The sequence below is a fragment of the Eschrichtius robustus genome, chromosome 4 (assembly GCF_028021215.1).
Source record: "Eschrichtius robustus isolate mEscRob2 chromosome 4, mEscRob2.pri, whole genome shotgun sequence".
Lineage (NCBI taxonomy): Eukaryota > Metazoa > Chordata > Mammalia > Artiodactyla > Eschrichtiidae > Eschrichtius > Eschrichtius robustus.
In genome coordinates this window covers 120,490,004-120,509,228 of record NC_090827.1, presented here as the reverse complement: position 1 = coordinate 120,509,228, position 19,225 = coordinate 120,490,004, and the positions used below count along the sequence as shown (strand labels likewise).

Sequence of the window (19,225 nt, the reverse complement as noted above, 5' to 3'; positions counted from 1 at the left end):
CATTTAGGTGACAGGATTTTCTCAGTATTGGTTTATGTAAATATTCATATAATTTAAATAATTTTCATCCAATTTTTTTTAACCTATTAAAGTATAACATAGAGAAAAGTACATACATCACAGTGTACACACAGCTCAGTGAACTCTTACAGTGAGCATACTCTGATTACCAGCACCCGGATTGGATCCTGGGTCAAGAAACAACATTACCAGGGACTCCTAGAACTAACATCCAAGTGGATTAGGTACAAGCTTTTATTTCCAAGGTTGGTCAAAGTATTCAAACTTTCAGTTATAAGATGAGTAAGTCCTGAGGATCTATTGTACAGCATGGTGTTTGTGGTTAATAATACTGTATTGCATACTTGAGATTTGCTAGGAGAGTAGATCTTAAGTGCTCTCACCATAGGCACAAAAAGGTAACTGTGCCGTAATGAATGTGTTCAGTAACTTGATTGTGGTATTTCACAATGTATATGTATATCAAATCATTGCATTGTAGGCTTTAAATATAAACAGGTTTATTTGTCAATTATACTCAATAAAGCTGCGGGAAAAAAAGAACATTATCATTACCCCAGAAACCCCTTTCAGTTGCCTCTCTCAGAGGATCAACCACTAGCCTGATTTCTAACCAACATATTAGATTTTGAACTATATATAAATGACATCTTATAGTTGTATAAAATCCTACACATAGACACAGATGTACATTCACATATCTCTTACCAGTAAAACAAATATATAGATACATATACATAAACATCCATACCGTATATACTTTTAGATTTTTTGGAAGGCGAGGGGTTGCCAGTTTTGTTGCTGGCCTCCCAAAGTGAACATTTTAATCTGTTGAGATTTCCTCCTGATACTGACTGTATAAGAAGTATATGCATTTATTATCCACTTAATACTTCTAAGTGCTGGTCATAAAATCATGGTTATCTAATAGGAAAATTTTTGTTCTAGGTCCAGTGGCATTGCAGAGCACGGATGGTTGCAGGAGCCAATTTTTATATCGTTGGACGAGACCCTGCTGGCGTGCCTCATCCAGAAACAGGGAAGGGTCTGTATGAGCCAACTCATGGCGCCAAAGTGCTGACCATGGCCCCTGGCCTAATCACCTTGGAAATAGTTCCCTTTCGAGTTGCGGCTTATAACAAGAAGAAGAAGCGGATGGATTACTATGACTCTGAGCAGTAAGCTTTGCGTTCTCTGCGCGGATCTGTGAAGCACTTTGTGCTCTGAGCTGCTCCGAGGGCTTCAACATACTGTCTCATCTTCACTATAACTTATCAGTGACAAGCTTTGTTGTACCCATTTCAGAGAAAGGCAAACCAGGGAAACGAATTTCTCAATATTTCAGAAGTTAGAAGTAGAAATAAAAACTGAATCTGGTTTCATGGTTCATGATCTCAGGAATTTTGTTGTGAAGTGTTTAAGGGCAGTAATGACATTTCTGTCTGCCATATTACTGAGCATGTAGAAGTGCTTAGGACTTAGTACCAAGGCCTAGTGATGATTTTGCGGGTAAGCCCAGGGGATCTATGTAATGAGAGTGAGTTTAACTAATATTTGTGCAATCGTTGTGTGATAGGCACTGTCATAATTGCTTTACAGGTATTAATACCTGTAATTAATACCCGATAATAATCCTGTGAAGTAGGTGCAATTATTATCCCCATTTTGTAGGTTGGTAGTAAGCTGAGGCCTACAGAGTTCAAATAACTTGTATAAGGTCACAGAGCCAGTAAATGGCAGCTCAGCACTTGAGCTCAAGCAGTATGGCTCCAGAGCCTACGCTCTTGACCATTAAGAGTGCAACTTTTTTCTTCAAAGATCTTAGAAGGAGCAAAAAAATAACCACCTTTTAATACAAATTATTGGTAGTATTGAGCATGCCTCTATCTTCCTTTGACTGACAAACTTTTATTGCTATCTATAGATGATATCAGTACGGACATACCTCAGAGATACTGTGGGTTCGGTTTCAGACCACTGTAATTAAAGCAAGTATTTCAATCAAGCAAGTCAGACAAATATATTTATTTCCTAGTACATATACAAGTTGTGTTTACACTATACTGTAGTATATTAAGTACGCAATAATAGTATTTCTAAAAAAACAATTTACATACCTCAATTAAAAAATACTTTATTGCTAAAAATAAAGTCTTATCTGAGCCTTCAGTGAGTTGTAATGTTTTTGCTGGTGGAAGGTCTTGCTTAGGTGTTGAAGGCTGCTGACTGATCGGATGGTGGCTGCCGAAGTGTGGGGGGCTGTGGTGATTTCTTAAAGCAGAACAACAGTGAAGGTTGCTGCATTGACTGGCCCTTCCTTCCACAAATGGTCTCTCGATAGCGCACAATGCTGCTTACTAGCATTTGATTACAAGAGAGCTTCTTTGAAAATTGGAGTCTGTCCTCTCAAACCCTGCCGCTGCTTTTTATCAACTAAAGTTTATGTAATATTCTAAATTCTTTGTTGTCATTTAAAAATCTGTACAGCATCTTACTGGGAGTAGATTCCATCTCAAGAGACCACTTTCTTTGCTTATCCGTTAGAAGCAACTCTTCATCTGTTTAAGTTTTATTGTGAGATTGCAGCAATTCAGTCACATCTTCAGGCTCCACTTCTAATTCTAGTTCTCTTTCTATTTCCACCACATCTGCAGTTTTTTCCTCCACTGAAGCCTTGAACCCCTCCAGTCATCCATGCGTGTTGGAATCAGCTTCTTCCAAACTCCTGTGAATGCTGGTATTTTGACCTCTTCCCAGGAATCACAAATGTTCTTAATGGCATCTAGACTGATGAATCCTTTTTAGAAGGTTTTCAGTTGACTTTTGCCCATGTCCATCAGAGGAATCACTATCTATGGCAGCTATAGCCTTATGAAATGTATTTCTTAAATAAGAAGACTTGAAAATGGAAATTAGTCCTTTATCCACAGGCTACAGAATGGATGTTGTGTTAGCAGGCATGAAAATAGCGTTAATCTCGTTGTACATCTTAATCAGAGCTCTTCGGTGACCAGGTGCATTGTCAGTGAGTCGTCATATTTTGAAAAGAATCTTTTTTTCTGAGCAGTATGTCTCAACAGTGGGCTTAAAATATTCAGTAAACCATGTTGTAAACAGATGTGCTGTCATCCAGGCTTTGTTGTTCCATTTATAGAGCACAGGCAGAGTGGATTTAGCATAATTCTTGAAGACAGTAGGGTTTTTGGAATGGTAAATGAACATTGCCTTCAACTTAAAGTCACCAGCTGCATTAGAGAGCCAGAGGACAAGAGAGCCTGTCCTTTGAAGCTTCGAAGCCAGGCATTGACTTCTCCTCTTCAGCTGTGAAAGTCCTAGATGGCATCATCTTCCAAGAGAAGGCTGTTCATCTACATGGAAAATCTCTTGTTTAGTGTAGCCACCTTCATTAATGATCCGAACTGGTTCTTCTGGATAAGTTACTGCAACTTCTACCTCAGCACTTGCTGCTTCACCTTGCACTTGTATGTTATGGAGATGGCTTTCCCTTAAATCTCATGAACCAACCTCTGCTGGCTTCAGAGTTTTCTTCTTAAACTTCCTCACCTCTCTCAGCCTTCATAGAATTGAAGAGAGTTAGGGCCTTTCTCTGGATTAGGCTTTGGCTTAAAGGAATGTCGTAGCTGGTTTGATCATCTGTGCAGACCATTAAAACTTTCTCCATATCAGCAATAAGGCTTGTTTTGCTTTCTTGTCATTCATGCGTTCACTGGAGCAGCACTTTTAATTTCCTTCAAGAACTTCTCCTTTGCACTCACAGCTTGGCTGTTTGGCACAAGAAGCCTAGCTTTCAGCCTGTCTTGCTTTTCAGCATGCCTTCCTCATTAATAAGCTTAATCATTTCTAGCTTTTGATTTAAAGTGAGACACGTGCAATTCTTCCTTTGACTTGAAAACTTAGAAGCCATTGTAGGGTTATTCACTGACCTAGTTTCAATATTGTTGTGTCTCAGGGAATAGGGAGGCCCAAGGAGAGGGCGAGAGACTGGGGAACTGCCAGTTGGTGGGGCAGTCAGAACACACACGTTTATTTATCTATTTATTTTTAAAATTTATTTATTTATTTATTTATTTATTTATTTTATTTATGGCTGTGTTGGGTCTTCGTTTCTGTGCAAGGGCTTTCTCTAGTTGTGGCAAGCGGGGGCCACTCTTCATCGCGGTGCGCGGGCCTCTCACTATCGTGGCCTCTCTTGTTGCAGAGCACAGGCTCCAGACGTGCAGGCTCAGTAGTTGTGGCTCATGGGCCTAGTTGCTCTGCGGCATGTGGGATCTTCCCAGACCAGGGCTCGAACCCGTGTCCCCTGCACTGGCAGGCAGACTCTCAACCACTGCGCCACCAGAGAAGCCCCACACACGTTTATTGATTAAGTTCACCATCTTATACTGGCGTGGTTCATGGCGCTCCAAAACCATTGCAGTAGTAACATCCAAGATTATAGGTCGCCAAATATAATAATAATGAAAAAGTTCAAAATATTGTGAGAATTACCAAAATGTGACACAGAGACACGAAGTGAGCAAATGCTGTTGGAAAAATGACGCTAACAGACTTGCTTGATGCAGGGTTGCCACAAACCTTCAATATGTGAAAAGCGCTACAAAATGAAGTGCAATAAATGAGATAGGCCTGCAGGTGGTACACTCTGTAAATTTAGAGTGGCAATGTGAGGCTCTAGAATCAGAAGTTATGAGTGCTAGCCCCGTTCTTCCTGCGTGACTTGAGATTCCTGTGTCATCTCTGGCCTTGTTTCTTCATCTCTACAATGATGGCAGTGGATGAGTTGATTCCCTTCTAGCTCAAAATCTGTAGTCATTTCTGGGAATCGTAGCTCCTAGTTCTTTTTACATTAGTAGGTGCTTCATGCTCTGTTGATTGATGCTTATTTAGTACAAATTATATCTGCTTATTTAGTACCCCTGCTTTTTTAGTGTAAAGTACAATTCATGTTCAGTAAGTAGTTGTCTCTCAGTATCTGGGGGGGATCGGTTCCAGGACCCCCCACCACAGGTAACAAAATCTGCAGGTGCTCAAGTCCCTTATATAAAATGGTGTATTATTTGTATGTAACCTACACACATCCTCCTCTCTACTTTAAATTACCTCTAGAGTACTTATAATATCTAATACAATATAAATGCTGTGTAAATAGTTGCCTGCCCATGATAAATTCAAGTTTTATTTTTGGCTTTTTGTATTTTTGTGGCATCAGTTGTTATTTCTCCTCATTCATTTCTTATTTTGTTTATTTGGGTCCTCTCTCTTTTCTTCTTGGTGAGCCCGGCTAGAGGTTTGTTGATTTTGTTTACCCTTTCAAAAAACCCGCTCTTGGTTTTACAGGTTTATATTTTGGAACTTTCTGGAATTCTCCCCTTACCCCCAGATGTTTTCAATCAGAGGTTGATCGAATCCTTGGATGTGGAAACCATGGATATAGAGGGTTGGCTCTATTTTTAATTTATGTTTTATCAGTTCACCTCTACTGGCAGGTGCTAATTAAAAATTGACTGAGTCTAATAACTTCTAATCTGAGAGCGCTCATCCTTTTTCCCTTGATACTGTGCAGTTGACTGCGCATTCAGGAATAACGCTGATCCTAACCCTGTGTCCTCATTTGTTGTAGCCTGTTTTGTAATGGTGCAGACAAGAAGGAAAAAGAAACTTTTTAAAAATCAACACATTCTCTTGTTTCTGAAAGGGACATAAAATTTGGTGTCATTTAATTAAATGATAAGTTATCTGGATAAAGAAATACTACTGTCAACAGTGGAGTTTGAGGGATTTGTTGGCTTCTCGTTTAATGATAATAATTCTGGAGAAAATGCATAATTTTAGATGATAGCAGTCTTTTCTGAGTGATAGACTGTAGCAGTATACAGGAAAACCTTATGAGTCAATGAACAGAAAAGGCTTAGTGGATAGCTGGTTTGGGGAAATATGAAAGAACTCGTGATGTTCCCAGTAGCCTTGGTGTGGCCACTCGAGACTGTTACTTTCTGAAGATCCAAGTTGTGGCCCAGGTTATAGTATACTTCAGAACCACACCATGAGAAGAATTTGCAATAAACCAGAATATTTTTACCCTTGTACAAAATCAGGGTTTGCCAATACCTAGAAATAGCTCTAAATCGTGGCATGTTTTGTTTTGCCCTAAAAATAAATGTGTGTGTGTTTATGTATGTATATGTATGTGTATGTCTATATATATATACTTATATACATACATACACACATTCTACAATTTCACTGTCTAAAAAAAGTGCAGCTATAAAAGTGACGTGCTGAGAGTTGTAAATGGACTTTTTCTACCGAAGAGATGCCTTAGAAGCTTAAAGAAAATTTCTTAAAAGAAAAAGCAATTAGAGTAAACCTTGAACTATATTACTGCAAAAGGTGATTGAAAATACAAATTAAATGTTAAGGAAAATAAACAAGTTTCAAATATAGGTCTGTCCTTCTGTGGTTCAAAATATGTAGGGCCACCATCAGAGATTTTAATTTCCTTAGTCTGGAGAGAGGATTACCCATTGACAATTCTTTTGAAAGCTCCGTAGCCTTGCCTTCCTACAAATCTGTAGACTGTATAGTGTCAGAGATGGAATCCTGGGCAGGGCAGCCCTTCACTTCTCACCCAGCATGCAATTTATTTGTATACTTTGTGTACAAGATGTTTGAGCATAACCTTGTTCTGAAAGTAACAATTGGTCACTTATAGAGTGAGGGGTGAGAAATAGAATTGTTCTGCTAGTGGCCAAATGCTTAAAACTTAGGTGAGTTTCCGTTTTGATGAGTTAAGGAAGCAAAACTAAATAGAGTTGAGCTTTTCTTTTATACTTCTTGCGCCGATGTGTTTACTTACTGTGGTTTCTTTGCATGATCATCTGATTTAATCACACACAGGATCCTAGAACCCATCTGTATGTAGCTGAATGATGCGCTGGGAAGCCCTTGATAACTTTCATGTTTTGTTAAATCTGTGTAGTATTTCTTTAAGTCTCTCTTTTAATCATTCAAAAGCTAAATAATTACATCAGTTCTCATAAGATTTTCCAATGATGAATTCTGTATTAGTTGCATGACTGGCTCATTTTCTTGGAATTTTTTTTGAGTTACCAAATCTTTATAAATTGTAACTTGGGAAGCTTTAAAACTGCCTTAGTTTTCTAATTTTTTATATTTATGTTCAAATATAATTAAGTTGATGGGGATATGTTGGAAAGTGATTAAAATTTTGTGGAAAGGCGATAGTCTTTGATGTAGTGAGAAAACAGTTATTAATTATGCACATATGAGGTTGTCTTATGTTTGATTAATGGCTGTTATTCAATGCCAGATTTTATGTAATTAATGATTTTGTAGCTTTTGATTTGATTAAATACCAGTGTAAGACAAGGCTTAGGGAGAAAGAAACAAACTTCATCAAGATTACAGGCAAGATATTATTGATAAGAATTATGATAAAAATCATCTGTTTATACTTAGGAAGTTAAGTAGGTTCATATTAGCTGTAATAATGACTCAAGGAAATTTAGTTTTAGGAGTACAAGATTAAAGCCCATTCTTTCACATATTACAAACATTTAGAGATAATTCAGCTATTTCTAATTTTTTCTCCTTTATGCAGTAAATCTTCTTCGTATTTGGATAGATAAATGCAAAATTTTGGTTCAGATTATTGAAATAGCAACTCACCAAAAAGAGAGTGCACATGAGTGAGAGTGCCTGGTGGAAATGAGTCAGTGAAGGGACAGGTGGACATAAATGTTTGCTGTCTGGTTATTTCCATGTTATCAGTAGAGTACTTCTTTCATATTTTGTAATGCTGGAGTACACCTTAAATCATGTACTATTAGTGTCATTTTTTAAAAGCATTCTACTTAAGAGGCATCCTTCAAGGCTTTTCTCATATATTCTTCACTTCTTTTATTTACTTTCTACAGGAAAGCTCATCTGTTCTAGTGGTTTCTGTGTGGTGACTCTTAAAGCTATTCCTCAGTGTTTCCAAGTTGCTAATTATGTTAGCTTTCTATTGCTGTGTAACAAACTGACACAAATTTAGTGGCTTAAAACCTTACTCATTTATTACCTCACAGTTCCTTAGGTCAGAAGTCTGGGTGGGCCAAGCTGGACTCTCTGGCCAGGCTGGGCTCTTATCTGAAGGCTCTGAAAAGAATCAGCTTCCAAGATGACTCTTGTTGGCAGAATTCAGTTCCTCACGGTTTTAGGACTGAGCTCGCCATCTTCTTACTGGCTATCGCAGTAGGGGGGGATTGCTCTCTGCAGCTAGAAGCCACGTTGAGAGTCTTCCTTGTGGGCCCCCTCATCTCAGCAGTAGAACCTCCCTCAGGTCAAATCCCTCTCAGACTTCAAATCTCTGACTACTGCTGTCATCTGAGAATATTTGCTTTTAGAGAGCTTTAGTGATTAGGTTAGGCCCACTCAGATAATTTCACTATTTTTGGTCAATTGATTAGCAAATTTAATGGCATCTGCAAAATTCCTTTTGCCAGATAAGGACATATCATGGTAGTAACACCATGGGGTGAAGGTCATGAAGGCCATCTTAGAATTCTATCTACCACGCTAATGGGTGTTTTCTGCTTAGATTTCTTGTTATTATTTAAAATGCCCAGAAGCAACTTTACCTTTTCCCTCATATATCTCCAAATCCTAAATTTCCTTAGTTACTTGTTCTCCCCGTTATGTAGAATCGAAGTCCTTTATCCTTTTGCCTCACTCTTCACATCCAGGTCTTGTCATATTGACCCCTGAAATATTTCTTTTTTTTTTTTTTAAAGAGATTCACGTTCTTTTATTTATTTATTTATTTATTTATTTATTTATTTATTTATTTATGACTGTGTTGGGTCTTCGTTTCTCTGCGAGGGCTTTCTCTAATTGTGGCAAGTGGGGACCACTCTTCATCGCGGTGCGCGGGCCTCTCACCATCGCGGCCTCTCTTGTTGCGGAGCACAGGCTCCAGACGCGCAGGCTCAGTAGTTGTGGCTCACGGGCCCAGTTGCTCCGTGGCATGTGGGATCTTCCCAGACCAGGGCTCGAACCCGTGTCCCCTGCATTGGCAGGCAGATTCTCAACCACTGCGCCACCAGGGAAGCCCCCCTGAAATATTTCTTGAGTGAATTCTTTTCTTTTTCTTTCTTGCTATGTAGTCTTTGCCATACATAAATATTTGTTAGAGTACTGGGGAACTGTCTTTTCCATTCATTTATAAAGTGCTTTGTTTTTATTAATTTTGATGTTTCTTTTAAAAACTTGTAGAAGTCTGACTGTAACTGCATGAACTTGCCAATGAATCTTGTCCTGTGTTTGTAGATTTTGCACATATTTTATTGCAGGGGGTTATTGCGTAACCATTAACTGATAAGGTCTAATTTAAAATCTATTGTATTGTCTTTTCTTACTATACATTTTAATCATAATTAGGGACATAATACTATGTATATTTTTGAAAGTCAAATTATATATTTTATATATGCTGTGTCTTGTTTTAAAGTCAACATGTTACATGGAAATTAGTATAGAACTTTCCAACTTTGCTATGCTTTATTCATTTATTAACTATTTGTTGAGTCTTTACTACATACATGTCATTGCTAAATGTGGGCACTGTGGTTGGAAACAAGCAGATATTGTTGTTGCCTTCATAGGACTTACATTCTAGAGAAGACAGACAGTAAACCACTTAAGGATGGCATGTGCTTTGCAGAAGACTTGTGGGAAGCTCTGCTAGCACTTGTGTGACCAAGTCTGGGTTATCAGGGATGGGTTCCTGGAGCAAGAGACATTTGAGCTGAGCTCCAAAAGATGAGTTAGGCATTCCCTTGGTAAAGAAGGAGGTAATAGCATTCTGGACAAAGGGATAAGTGCATGCAAAGGTGCTGAGGTGAGATAGACCCAGAGGGTTTGGGAAGAAGGCCAGGGTGGGCTGGAAAAGAGAGTGAAAGAAGGATGATGAGACAGGAACTAGATAAGGCAGTTCTTTGAATGGTACAAACTAGAATAGATTTTGAAAAGATAGTGTGTTGTTACCGTGTACATTAAATATTGGGAAGTTCAGGTTTTTGGTAATTAGGTAAGTTGGATTATACAGATTGATTCTCCTGAGAAATTAACTAAAAATGCTGGATAAAGGAAAACGTTTTCATAAAAGTACTGTGGTGCTGATAACATGATAAGAACTGTGAGGCTGAACTATTAAATGAAGGTTAGAACTTCAGGTAAGTTGAGTGTTGTTGCTTTTGTCCTGGTTGACCTAGCAAATTTGAGTGTTGATTTCCCTGGTCTTGACCGAGGTGGGGAGTCCCAACAGGAGACACTCCCATTGAGCTGATGCTCCCTCCCACCTTAGGTAGTTAAGAGAGAATCTGAAGTGAACCGCACCCATTCCCCTACCCCAGGAGACTGAGCACAGCCCTGAGCTTTAGGCTCAAAAGCTCAGAACTGGGCTTCCCTGGTGGCGCAGTGGTTGAGAATCTGCCTGCCAATGCAGGGGACACGGGTTCGAGCCCTGGTCTGGGAAGATCCCACATGCCGCGGAGCAACTAGGCCCGTGAGCCACAGCTACTGAGCCTGCGCGTCTGGAGCTTGTGCTCCGCAACAAGAGAGGCCACGACAGTGAGAGGCCCGCGCACCGCGATGAAGAGTGGCCTCCGCTCGCCGCAACTAAAGAAAGCCTTTGCACAGAAATGAAGACCCAACACAGCCAAAAATAAATAAATAAATAAATAATTAATTTAAAAAAAAAAGCTCAGAACTGTTCACATGGGCCAAACTCATACTACCCGGGTTGTATCAAAACAAAACAAATAAACAACCAAAAGCCCTCAAGCCATGAAATTAGTTTTTGGTGGTTCTTAACTGGGCATGCCTCTAAGTATTCAGCAGAAGCAAATGTAGACTGTCGCTAGAGCATTACTGCTTTGTCCTAGACCTCAATTTATTCCCACAAATAATTATACAAGCTTAATGAACAGCTTAAGTAAAAAATGATAACGTATACAAGGAAACATAGCACCAAAGCAAGGGAAAAAAAAAAAGGGAAACTACAGTTGGCACAAGCAGACCTGCAGAGACTTCACATACTAGAATTACCAGACATGGATTACAAAGTAACTATACTTGCAGTGTTTATTAAAACAAAAACAAGTTTGAAACTACTACGTGGCACATAAAAGTATAGAAATGACGTAGCAGTATAGAAAAGAGAAAGATGGGAGGGAAGTCAGTGTGAAGGTGTGCATTAGTGCAGGCAAGAGTTAATGAAATGATAGTTTAGGTTTAGGTAGCTTGCAATGGGGATTGGAACAAAGATGAGTAGGCATTCCCTGGAAACTTCTTGTTTGACTGAATGTCTGATAGGAGCTGTTCTCTAGCTTTTATTTATAAGATTTTTGAGGGGAGGAAAACATGTTGAATTAAGGATTTTGATAAATTAGTTCGAGATAATTAAATTTTTCATGTATTTCAGTTGGTCTTTGGTTTGGAAATAAAAATTGTTAAATTTGTCATGCATGATTACCATGCTTTTTGGCTCCTGGAAAGCCATAAATAACTAATTATCTGGTTTTGAACAGATGATTTGTATTTGAAGAGAATTCTTAGTGTCTTGATGTATACTGTATTATATATGAGTTTCTTTCGAGTTAAATGAAAGGTAGTTAGCCCCCAAATAGTTAATTAGATTCACTTATAAGTTACTACCATTATTTTTAGTTCCATCAGAGAAGAAGCTCCCCTTTGCGTCTCTGATTGCTTATTATCTAATTAGTATTTTTTAAAAAGCTGGTCTAATTGAATATGAACTTTTGAAGGATAAAATTGAAGGCCCCTGGGCTGACCCCAGCTTCTTGTCTGGACAGCTTGTGCTGGTGGCTCTGATGGCCACATATGTGGACTGAGAGACAGCAGATATTTGTAAAGAATTAAAATCTTCAACAAGTGGCCAGGAGCTGTTGTACTTTGGAGTTGGTCAAGATGCTGGCCATATGTAGTTGTGTGTCCCACATGGGACAAGATGCTGGACCCACAGGGTCCCACATAGTCTGCTGGATGGTGTGCTTTTTCTGTCCTTGCATTCTAACCCCTTCCCCTTCAGTTGTTCTTTTTGGTGTTTTTGGTTTTGTTTTGGCTTTTTTTGTTTTTTGTTCTTTGGGGGGTGTGTGTGTGTGTGTGTGTGTGTGTGTGTGTTTTAAGAGGAGGCGTTCTGTCAGCTGTGGATTGTAAGAATCTGTGACCAAGTGGTTTTGAAAAGGGAAGAAAAAAAAAAAAAACAGACTTGCATTTCCTTTTTCAGGTGCCATGGAGGTGGGTTAACCAGTGTAATTAGATGGACTGGCTAGAATTGCTTTGTAGTGAAAGCCTAAGGTTTAGTAGCCTTTTCTGCTTCTGCCAGATTCCCGATTACTCACAGGTAAAGTTCAGAGCTAGTTTTAGAGCATTCCCCAAATGCCTCAGTTTTTCCTTGATTTAATTTTTTTCTGTAAAGTGCTATCCATTTAAAGATGTAATTGTGAAAACTGTGATTAGATTACAGATAGTGCCTCTAGTGTCAAGTCCTTGCACCTGACTTCTGATAAAAAACTAAATCCTCAGGTGAGGGATAGAAATACAAGTCTGAGGCAGAGGGAAATAAATGTGTTTTCCATAGCCAGGGTGGAGTGGAAGGAACCACCAGCATGTGGCAGCAGAAAGTCCCGTTTCATGTGATGAAGAAATGCTTGTGGCATGTGGGGCAGATGGAGTGTGAAATAGCGTCAGGAAAAGAGGTACCCAGGGACTTTGGTTTTAAAATTCAAATTCAGAAGGAATGCAAGGAGACTTCTGGATTTCAGACTGTTTGGCATTCTGAGGAAAGAATGGACTTTAATTGGTCTGGCTTTTTTCCTTTAATCACAAAGTCAGGACAGAGTCATTCTGCAAGCTGGTCCCTCATTTCTTTTTCATTGCCCCGTCAGGAACAGGTACTTTATGCATGGGACACAGGGTTTCCTTTCTGAATTCAAAATTTTAAATTGACATGGCCAGAAAGATCTAGGGTCATAATTTTCCTTAATGACACTTATTTAGGGAATTGATAAGTGACCCTCCTAAGGAACTAAAACATTCAAGCAATATTTGTCAAATGATTCTCAGCTGAACTAACCAGTTTTACATCAGGTTGGAATGAGGGTTTTTTAGATGCAATTGGAGAGATCTGGACCCCTCCACGCCCTTGACTTCCTCTCCAGATGCTGCTTTGCTAAGCCCTGCCCTGAGGGGTAACCTCTCTAGCCTAGAGATAGTCACCAAACTGTGTTGATGGATCCTATTATCAGTTCATTCCCACACAGGTTCTGTTTACCCACAGGAGACAACCTTACATTTTTACTGAGAAGCTTGAGACCATCTTGCATTAACCACCTCATCTTTTTCTAACTCCACGTCATCACTGTTTCTTCTTTTCTTCATTTTTCACCCTCCTTGTCAGAGCTCCTTTCTCTGTGTTCTTCATCCCAGACTTTCCTCTCCATCTTTCATTTCTTTCCTGTTACCCTCTCCTGGCTTTCATCCTCCTCCCTTTTCTCATTGTATGCCACTTATTTTCTTCTGCCTATACACATGCTAAGACCTCCCTTTTCTTATAAAAAAAAAAAATCTTTTCTCCACTGTGTATCTCTGCCACTTTACCACTCCATCTCTTTCCTTCATCATCCACTGAAACTCCTTGATTAAAGAAAATTTAAATTCTGATTCGTTTATCCAGTGGATTTTTTCCCCCCCTCATGGTCATCTTCCTTAGCCCCTCTGTGGCCTTCACATTAAATTTTTTTCTTTTTCCATGACCTCCATATAATCATCTTGGTTTTCTTCTTACTCTTTCGACAAATGCTTTCCCTTTCGGCAAGTCTTCTTTCTTGGAGAGCTTGTCCATTTTCTCAAACTGGGTTTTCATTTTAGTGTTGATAAATTTAAAAATTATGTTTCTAACCCCAACCTTTCCTGAATTTTTTGGAAAGCTCCTCTCATAGTCTTGCTTTTTTCCTAGGCCCATCTCACATGCAGTCAATTTCTTTTTCTCCCCTTAAGTTGTAGTCATTTATGTAAGAGAAAGATGATAGCTTACTTCATATTTGAACTATTGTAACCAACACATCTGCATGGGCCAGTTTATTATAGTAGATTTGACTTTTCTTGCACATTGAACACATGATAGAAGTGGGAGATACTCCCTAGATTTAAACTACTTGAATCCATCTTGCTTTGGAGCAATATCTGTTAAACTTTCCTTTTCTTCGGTCATCTTTGAAAACGTGAGCAGACATTTAAAAGATGTTTTACCTGAGAAGATGAGAGCTGTTGAAATATTGAGTTGAATGTATATCTTCCTGTCTTTCTGGTAGTGCAGAGAATAGAAGAGCGGACAGGTTACTAGGGGAAGATGTCACATGCGTGAGTTAAAGAAGTAGTGACTTCTGCTTAATAGCAAGAGACGGGATTATAAAGCATTAACGTTGATTTTCCTGTGGCTGATTAAATGAGTTACACTTTTTTATATTCTTATCCTGTATGTGTAGCATTCCAGAATAAAACTCTCAGACTCTTAGATGTTTCAGAGTGGGGTAAGACATTCATTAAACTCTGGGTACCTCTCTGGGGAGTTGGAAAGGCCAGAATTAGGACCAGCAACGATTATGAGAGGGAAACCTAGATCCAGGACCAAGAGTCAAGTTGATCTTAGGAACTAACAGTAGTGGGCAGGCCTAAGGACCGGCCAGATGCAAGATATGTAGAGGCTGGTGATAATATAACCAAGTCCAAGGTTCAGAAGCCCAGTGAGCAGTCGGGTCATTGAGCACACAGACAATGCAAATTAGAAAAGCAGGAGAGGCCAGAAACTGGGGCACACTGGATCATGAGGAAATCACAATAATTCTTCCTTGGTCTGGAGCTCAGTCCTACCAAGTGGACAACCCAAGAGCTCATAGATAGACTAAGTGAACCAGGTTCCCCCAAATAAAATGGAGGTGAGCAAGGTCAAGGGAGAAGCTAGATCAGAAGATGACTATTGAAGAGGTCATGAAGGGCATGTAGAAACCTCTACATGTGAATAATCCAGATTTAGAGAAAAGGGAATATACAAGGAGCTCAGATGAACCACAGCAATCAGAAACCCCATCTTACCCTTTTTTGGCCAGGGGATGGAGAGTAGTGACTTCTATAAGACTCTGAATGGTTCTATATTGAATAAAAATTTTCTATACATATACCTTTTCATTCTTTCATATTTCACCAAATATTTATTGAGTTCCTAGTCAGAAAGCTAATAAAGTACTTGATCACTGGTCATTATTTACTGAAAATGCTGTATGTCCCCAGCACTGTTCAGATATACTCTTTACTGCTGATGTCTGTCATTTAGGGGTGAATTAATAGCCAGTGTAACTCCTGTAGGGCCAGAATAGGGAGTATAATGCTATATCAGCATCCTGTTTATCTGCTCTCATCAGGGCAGTGTTCCAAATGATTGAGGTTTCAGATCAATTAAAGGTCACATTATTTAAAATTATTTAACTCACTTTTGGATAGAGATATTAAAAATAAGCTCTTATTGATAATAATATGTTATTTTAAATTTTATTTTGGTATTGATAATATAAATCATCATTGTAGAAAACTGCAGAAACTATCATGACAAAACTAAAAGCACCTGTGATACCACTTCATAGAAATAACCACTGTTAACGTTTGGGTGTATTTCTTTATGATCTTCTCCTCCTCCCACCCCCTTATTTTAACAAAATTGCATTGGTATTGTATATAAAGTTTTGCGTCCTGATTATTTCACTTACCATTATTACATCGTGAACATTTTATCCAATCTTTAACTATACTTTAATGACTGTGTAACTCTACTCAGGGCTGTACCACAATTTACTTAGACCTTCAACTGTTAGATTATTTACAACATTTTTAACTATCGTAAAACAGTTTTCAGACAGCTATCTTTAGGCATGATATTTGTTGGCATCTCTGATTAGCTCCTTTACGTAGATTCCTAGAAGTGTGATTATTAGTTAAAACATACCTGGCATACCTCTAGAAACAAGGGCCACTTGCAGTTTATGATTTCACTCAATTCTCAGATTAACTCCACAAATAGCAAAGTGGGGATGGAACATACAGTCGCTGACTAGGAGTAAACAGGGAATGTGATCCGGTGACTTGAGTGACCCAGAACTCTTGCTGTGTTCTTGGGTCTGCTATCTAGTTGGTTCCCTTGTTTGAGGGAAGAGGTTGAAATTACCAGTAGACAGTATGTGTCATAGCCATAGGTGCTCTGTGCTTAATGGTCTAAGGGCTTTTGTGTGTTTTTGTAGGTGTGAAGATGAAAAGAACTAGCACCACCTTTGCGTAATAGCTTATCAATGGAATAATATTAGTTATTGCTACTTACGTGCTGTTGTTATTTTTTAAGTTCCATTTTTCTCTTAATGTTCCAAAATGCATTTAGCTTTCCAGATTCAGACTGCCTAAAAAGTTTTCAATATGTGTATCTAAAACATCTAAATTATATGTTTTTCTAAAAAAAAAATTTCTATTTCTAAATTATTAGTTGCCAGGGGTTGGGAAGGAGGGAGGGAAATGGGTATGTCTATAAAAGGGCCACCTGAGGGATCATTGTTTTTTGTTTTTTTTTTCTTTTGTAAGTTTTGATAGTGTGGTGTTTTTTGCTCAATGACAAACTTGAAATCAGGTTGATACTTGTAAGTAGTACATTTCATCCAGATAGTTTTTTCATTAAGCTTGTCTACCATGAACAGAAGGAACAAATGTTTTTTAAAATTTCACTATAACTAAGTTTTTTTAAATGTGAAATATTTTTATTTTTTCTCTCCCTTTCAGCCATGAAGACTTTGAATTTATATCAGGAACACGAATGCGCAAACTTGCCCGAGAAGGCCAGAAACCTCCTGAAGGTTTCATGGCTCCCAAGGCCTGGACCGTGCTGATGGAATACTACAAATCCTTGGAGAAAGCTTAAGCTGTTAACCCAGTCATTTCACCTGTGACACCTCACTGAGTAACAAGAGGGGACCATGTAGTTACTGTTGGCATTTCTTTGTGGTGGTATCTGTATGGACATGCTTCCTAAAAACAGACCCTTTTCCTTAACTAGCATCAGTTTTGGTCTGCCTTATGAGTTCTGTTCTGAACTAGTGTAACACACTCATGGTTTTAATGTATCTTTTCCACTTATAGTTAAATATTCCTACAATACAGTCTTTTTGTATTATATTTATGCTTCTGTCTCATGATTTTTTCAAGCTGTTATATCAGTTGTAACCAATAGTATACACATTGAATCTCACTTTTCATCTCTTGAAAAAAGAAAAAAAATCCACTAAACAATAAACTTGGCTAGACCTTGTTTTGGGAATTTTACAAGACATCTGTAGCATTTAGATTTTTTTTTTTACATTGAAAGTACAAACTGCTTTCTTCCTTCCTATCAGCTATTGATCTCTCAACTGTTATGATCTAAAGTATATTAATATCTATGTAAGCCCTGAATGAACTTTATTCAATAAAATTAAACTTTTTGGCTTCTTATTTATGTGACTTTTTAAAAATATTGTTTTGTTTACACATACTTTATCCTTCTTGTGAAGAAGTTTCTGATGGGGAAGGGAAAATACAGGCGTCTTTCATTACTGGAATCTATTGATAATAATTAGTTCCAAGCACTGTTTCATAGTGAATTTTTAAGTGGGAAAATAATAATGCATTCTCAGTCCATCCAAAAACTCAACCTGTTTCCCCAAATATCTCTCCGATATTCTTAAATACCTAAGATGGTGGTACTAGTAATAGAGACATGATAGAGGGAGGTTAGTTCATGGCGGGGGGTGGGCAGCATATCAAGTTTGCTTTTGTAGTATATCCTCAAGTAGAATATTCAAGAGGAGATGCTTACTTAGGGACTGGATATATAATTTTGGTTGAGATGCCAGCATTTTTGATTTGCAGTCGTATTTCCTACGATGAAATAATCTTGCGTGATCTGGCCTTGAAAATTCAGCATTATAAAGAGATGGCAGATTATACACAGAGATAATGTATTGTCATTAAGGCAAATGGGAATAAAATACCACTAGGAAAAGAAATAGAAGGAAAAACGAAAACAAAGTAAAAACAGATCACTGAGGGAATCAATTAGTGAGAAAGTTGATAAATAGAAAAAAAATGGAGAATATGAGTAAATAGTTTCTAGTGGATGGATTTATTCACTAGTGGATACTGAATGAAAATATTCATTAGTGGACGATGTAAAAAGTATATGAATGCATATGTTGATAGGAAGAATTAGAGGTGATAGTTGATATGACTTTTTTGGCTCCACATTATCTACATCTCTTTTAGGGAGATCTCCTTTATATAAATCTTGTATAAATCTTCAATTTTTATGTATATATAAAGGTTGAAGGATTGGAGATGGGCTCTCCAACCACAGACAACTAAGGTGTGGCATAGCACTTCAGCTCAGCTAATTCAGAAACTCCAGCCTGAAGTGTTGAATGTGTAGGAATGATGCAAAGATGTAAGGACAGAATGAGTTGTGGTTTCATGGTGGCAGCGACAGAGTCAGGATTCTGGGGGCAGTGGTGGTGGTGCTCGTGGCAGTGGGGGTCTCCTATGCAAAAGTGGTACCCTATCTTGAATATTCCAGGTATGACCTTGGCTGAGTCCTCTGCCACTAACCTCCTTTTGTTCCTGACCATTTTCCAAGCCTCATTCTCTTGCATTTTCCATCAATTCTGTAAGAGACCCAACAGCCTCCCCATGTATTCCTTTGCTGCCTAAATTATTTAGAGTTTCTGTTGTGTGCCAAGAACCCTGATGGTAACAGGTGACGTGAAAAAATGTATACTTCACATTAAAATCTTGATAGTGCTAAATTCAAGGTGATTTTTACTGTTAGCATATTTTATTTATTTTAAAATTTATTTATTTATTTTTGGCTGTGTTGGGTCTTCGTTGCTGCGTGCGGGCTTTCTCTAGCTGTGGCGAGCGGGGGCTGCTCTTCGTGGTGGTGCGCGGGCTTCTCATTGCGGTGGCTTCTCTTGTTGTGGAGCACAGGCTCTAGGCACGTGGGCTTCAGTAGGTGTGGCACGTGGGCTCAGTAGTT

General features: G+C 38.5%; 1 protein-coding gene across 2 annotated transcripts in view; it reads left to right on the top strand.

Annotated features, from left to right (window-relative positions):
* Positions 1 to 17,609, top strand: part of PAPSS1 (3'-phosphoadenosine 5'-phosphosulfate synthase 1) — a 103,767-nt gene extending 86,158 nt beyond the window's left edge. For both annotated transcript variants that reach the window (XM_068543275.1, XM_068543276.1), the window contains exons 11-12: positions 970 to 1,199; positions 16,942 to 17,609. In XM_068543275.1, coding sequence (XP_068399376.1) covers positions 970 to 1,199; positions 16,942 to 17,080 — 369 coding nt within the window. In that variant the 3' untranslated portion in view covers positions 17,081 to 17,609. The remainder of the gene's footprint in view (positions 1 to 969; positions 1,200 to 16,941) is intronic.
* Positions 17,610 to 19,225: the final 1,616 nt, after the last annotated feature.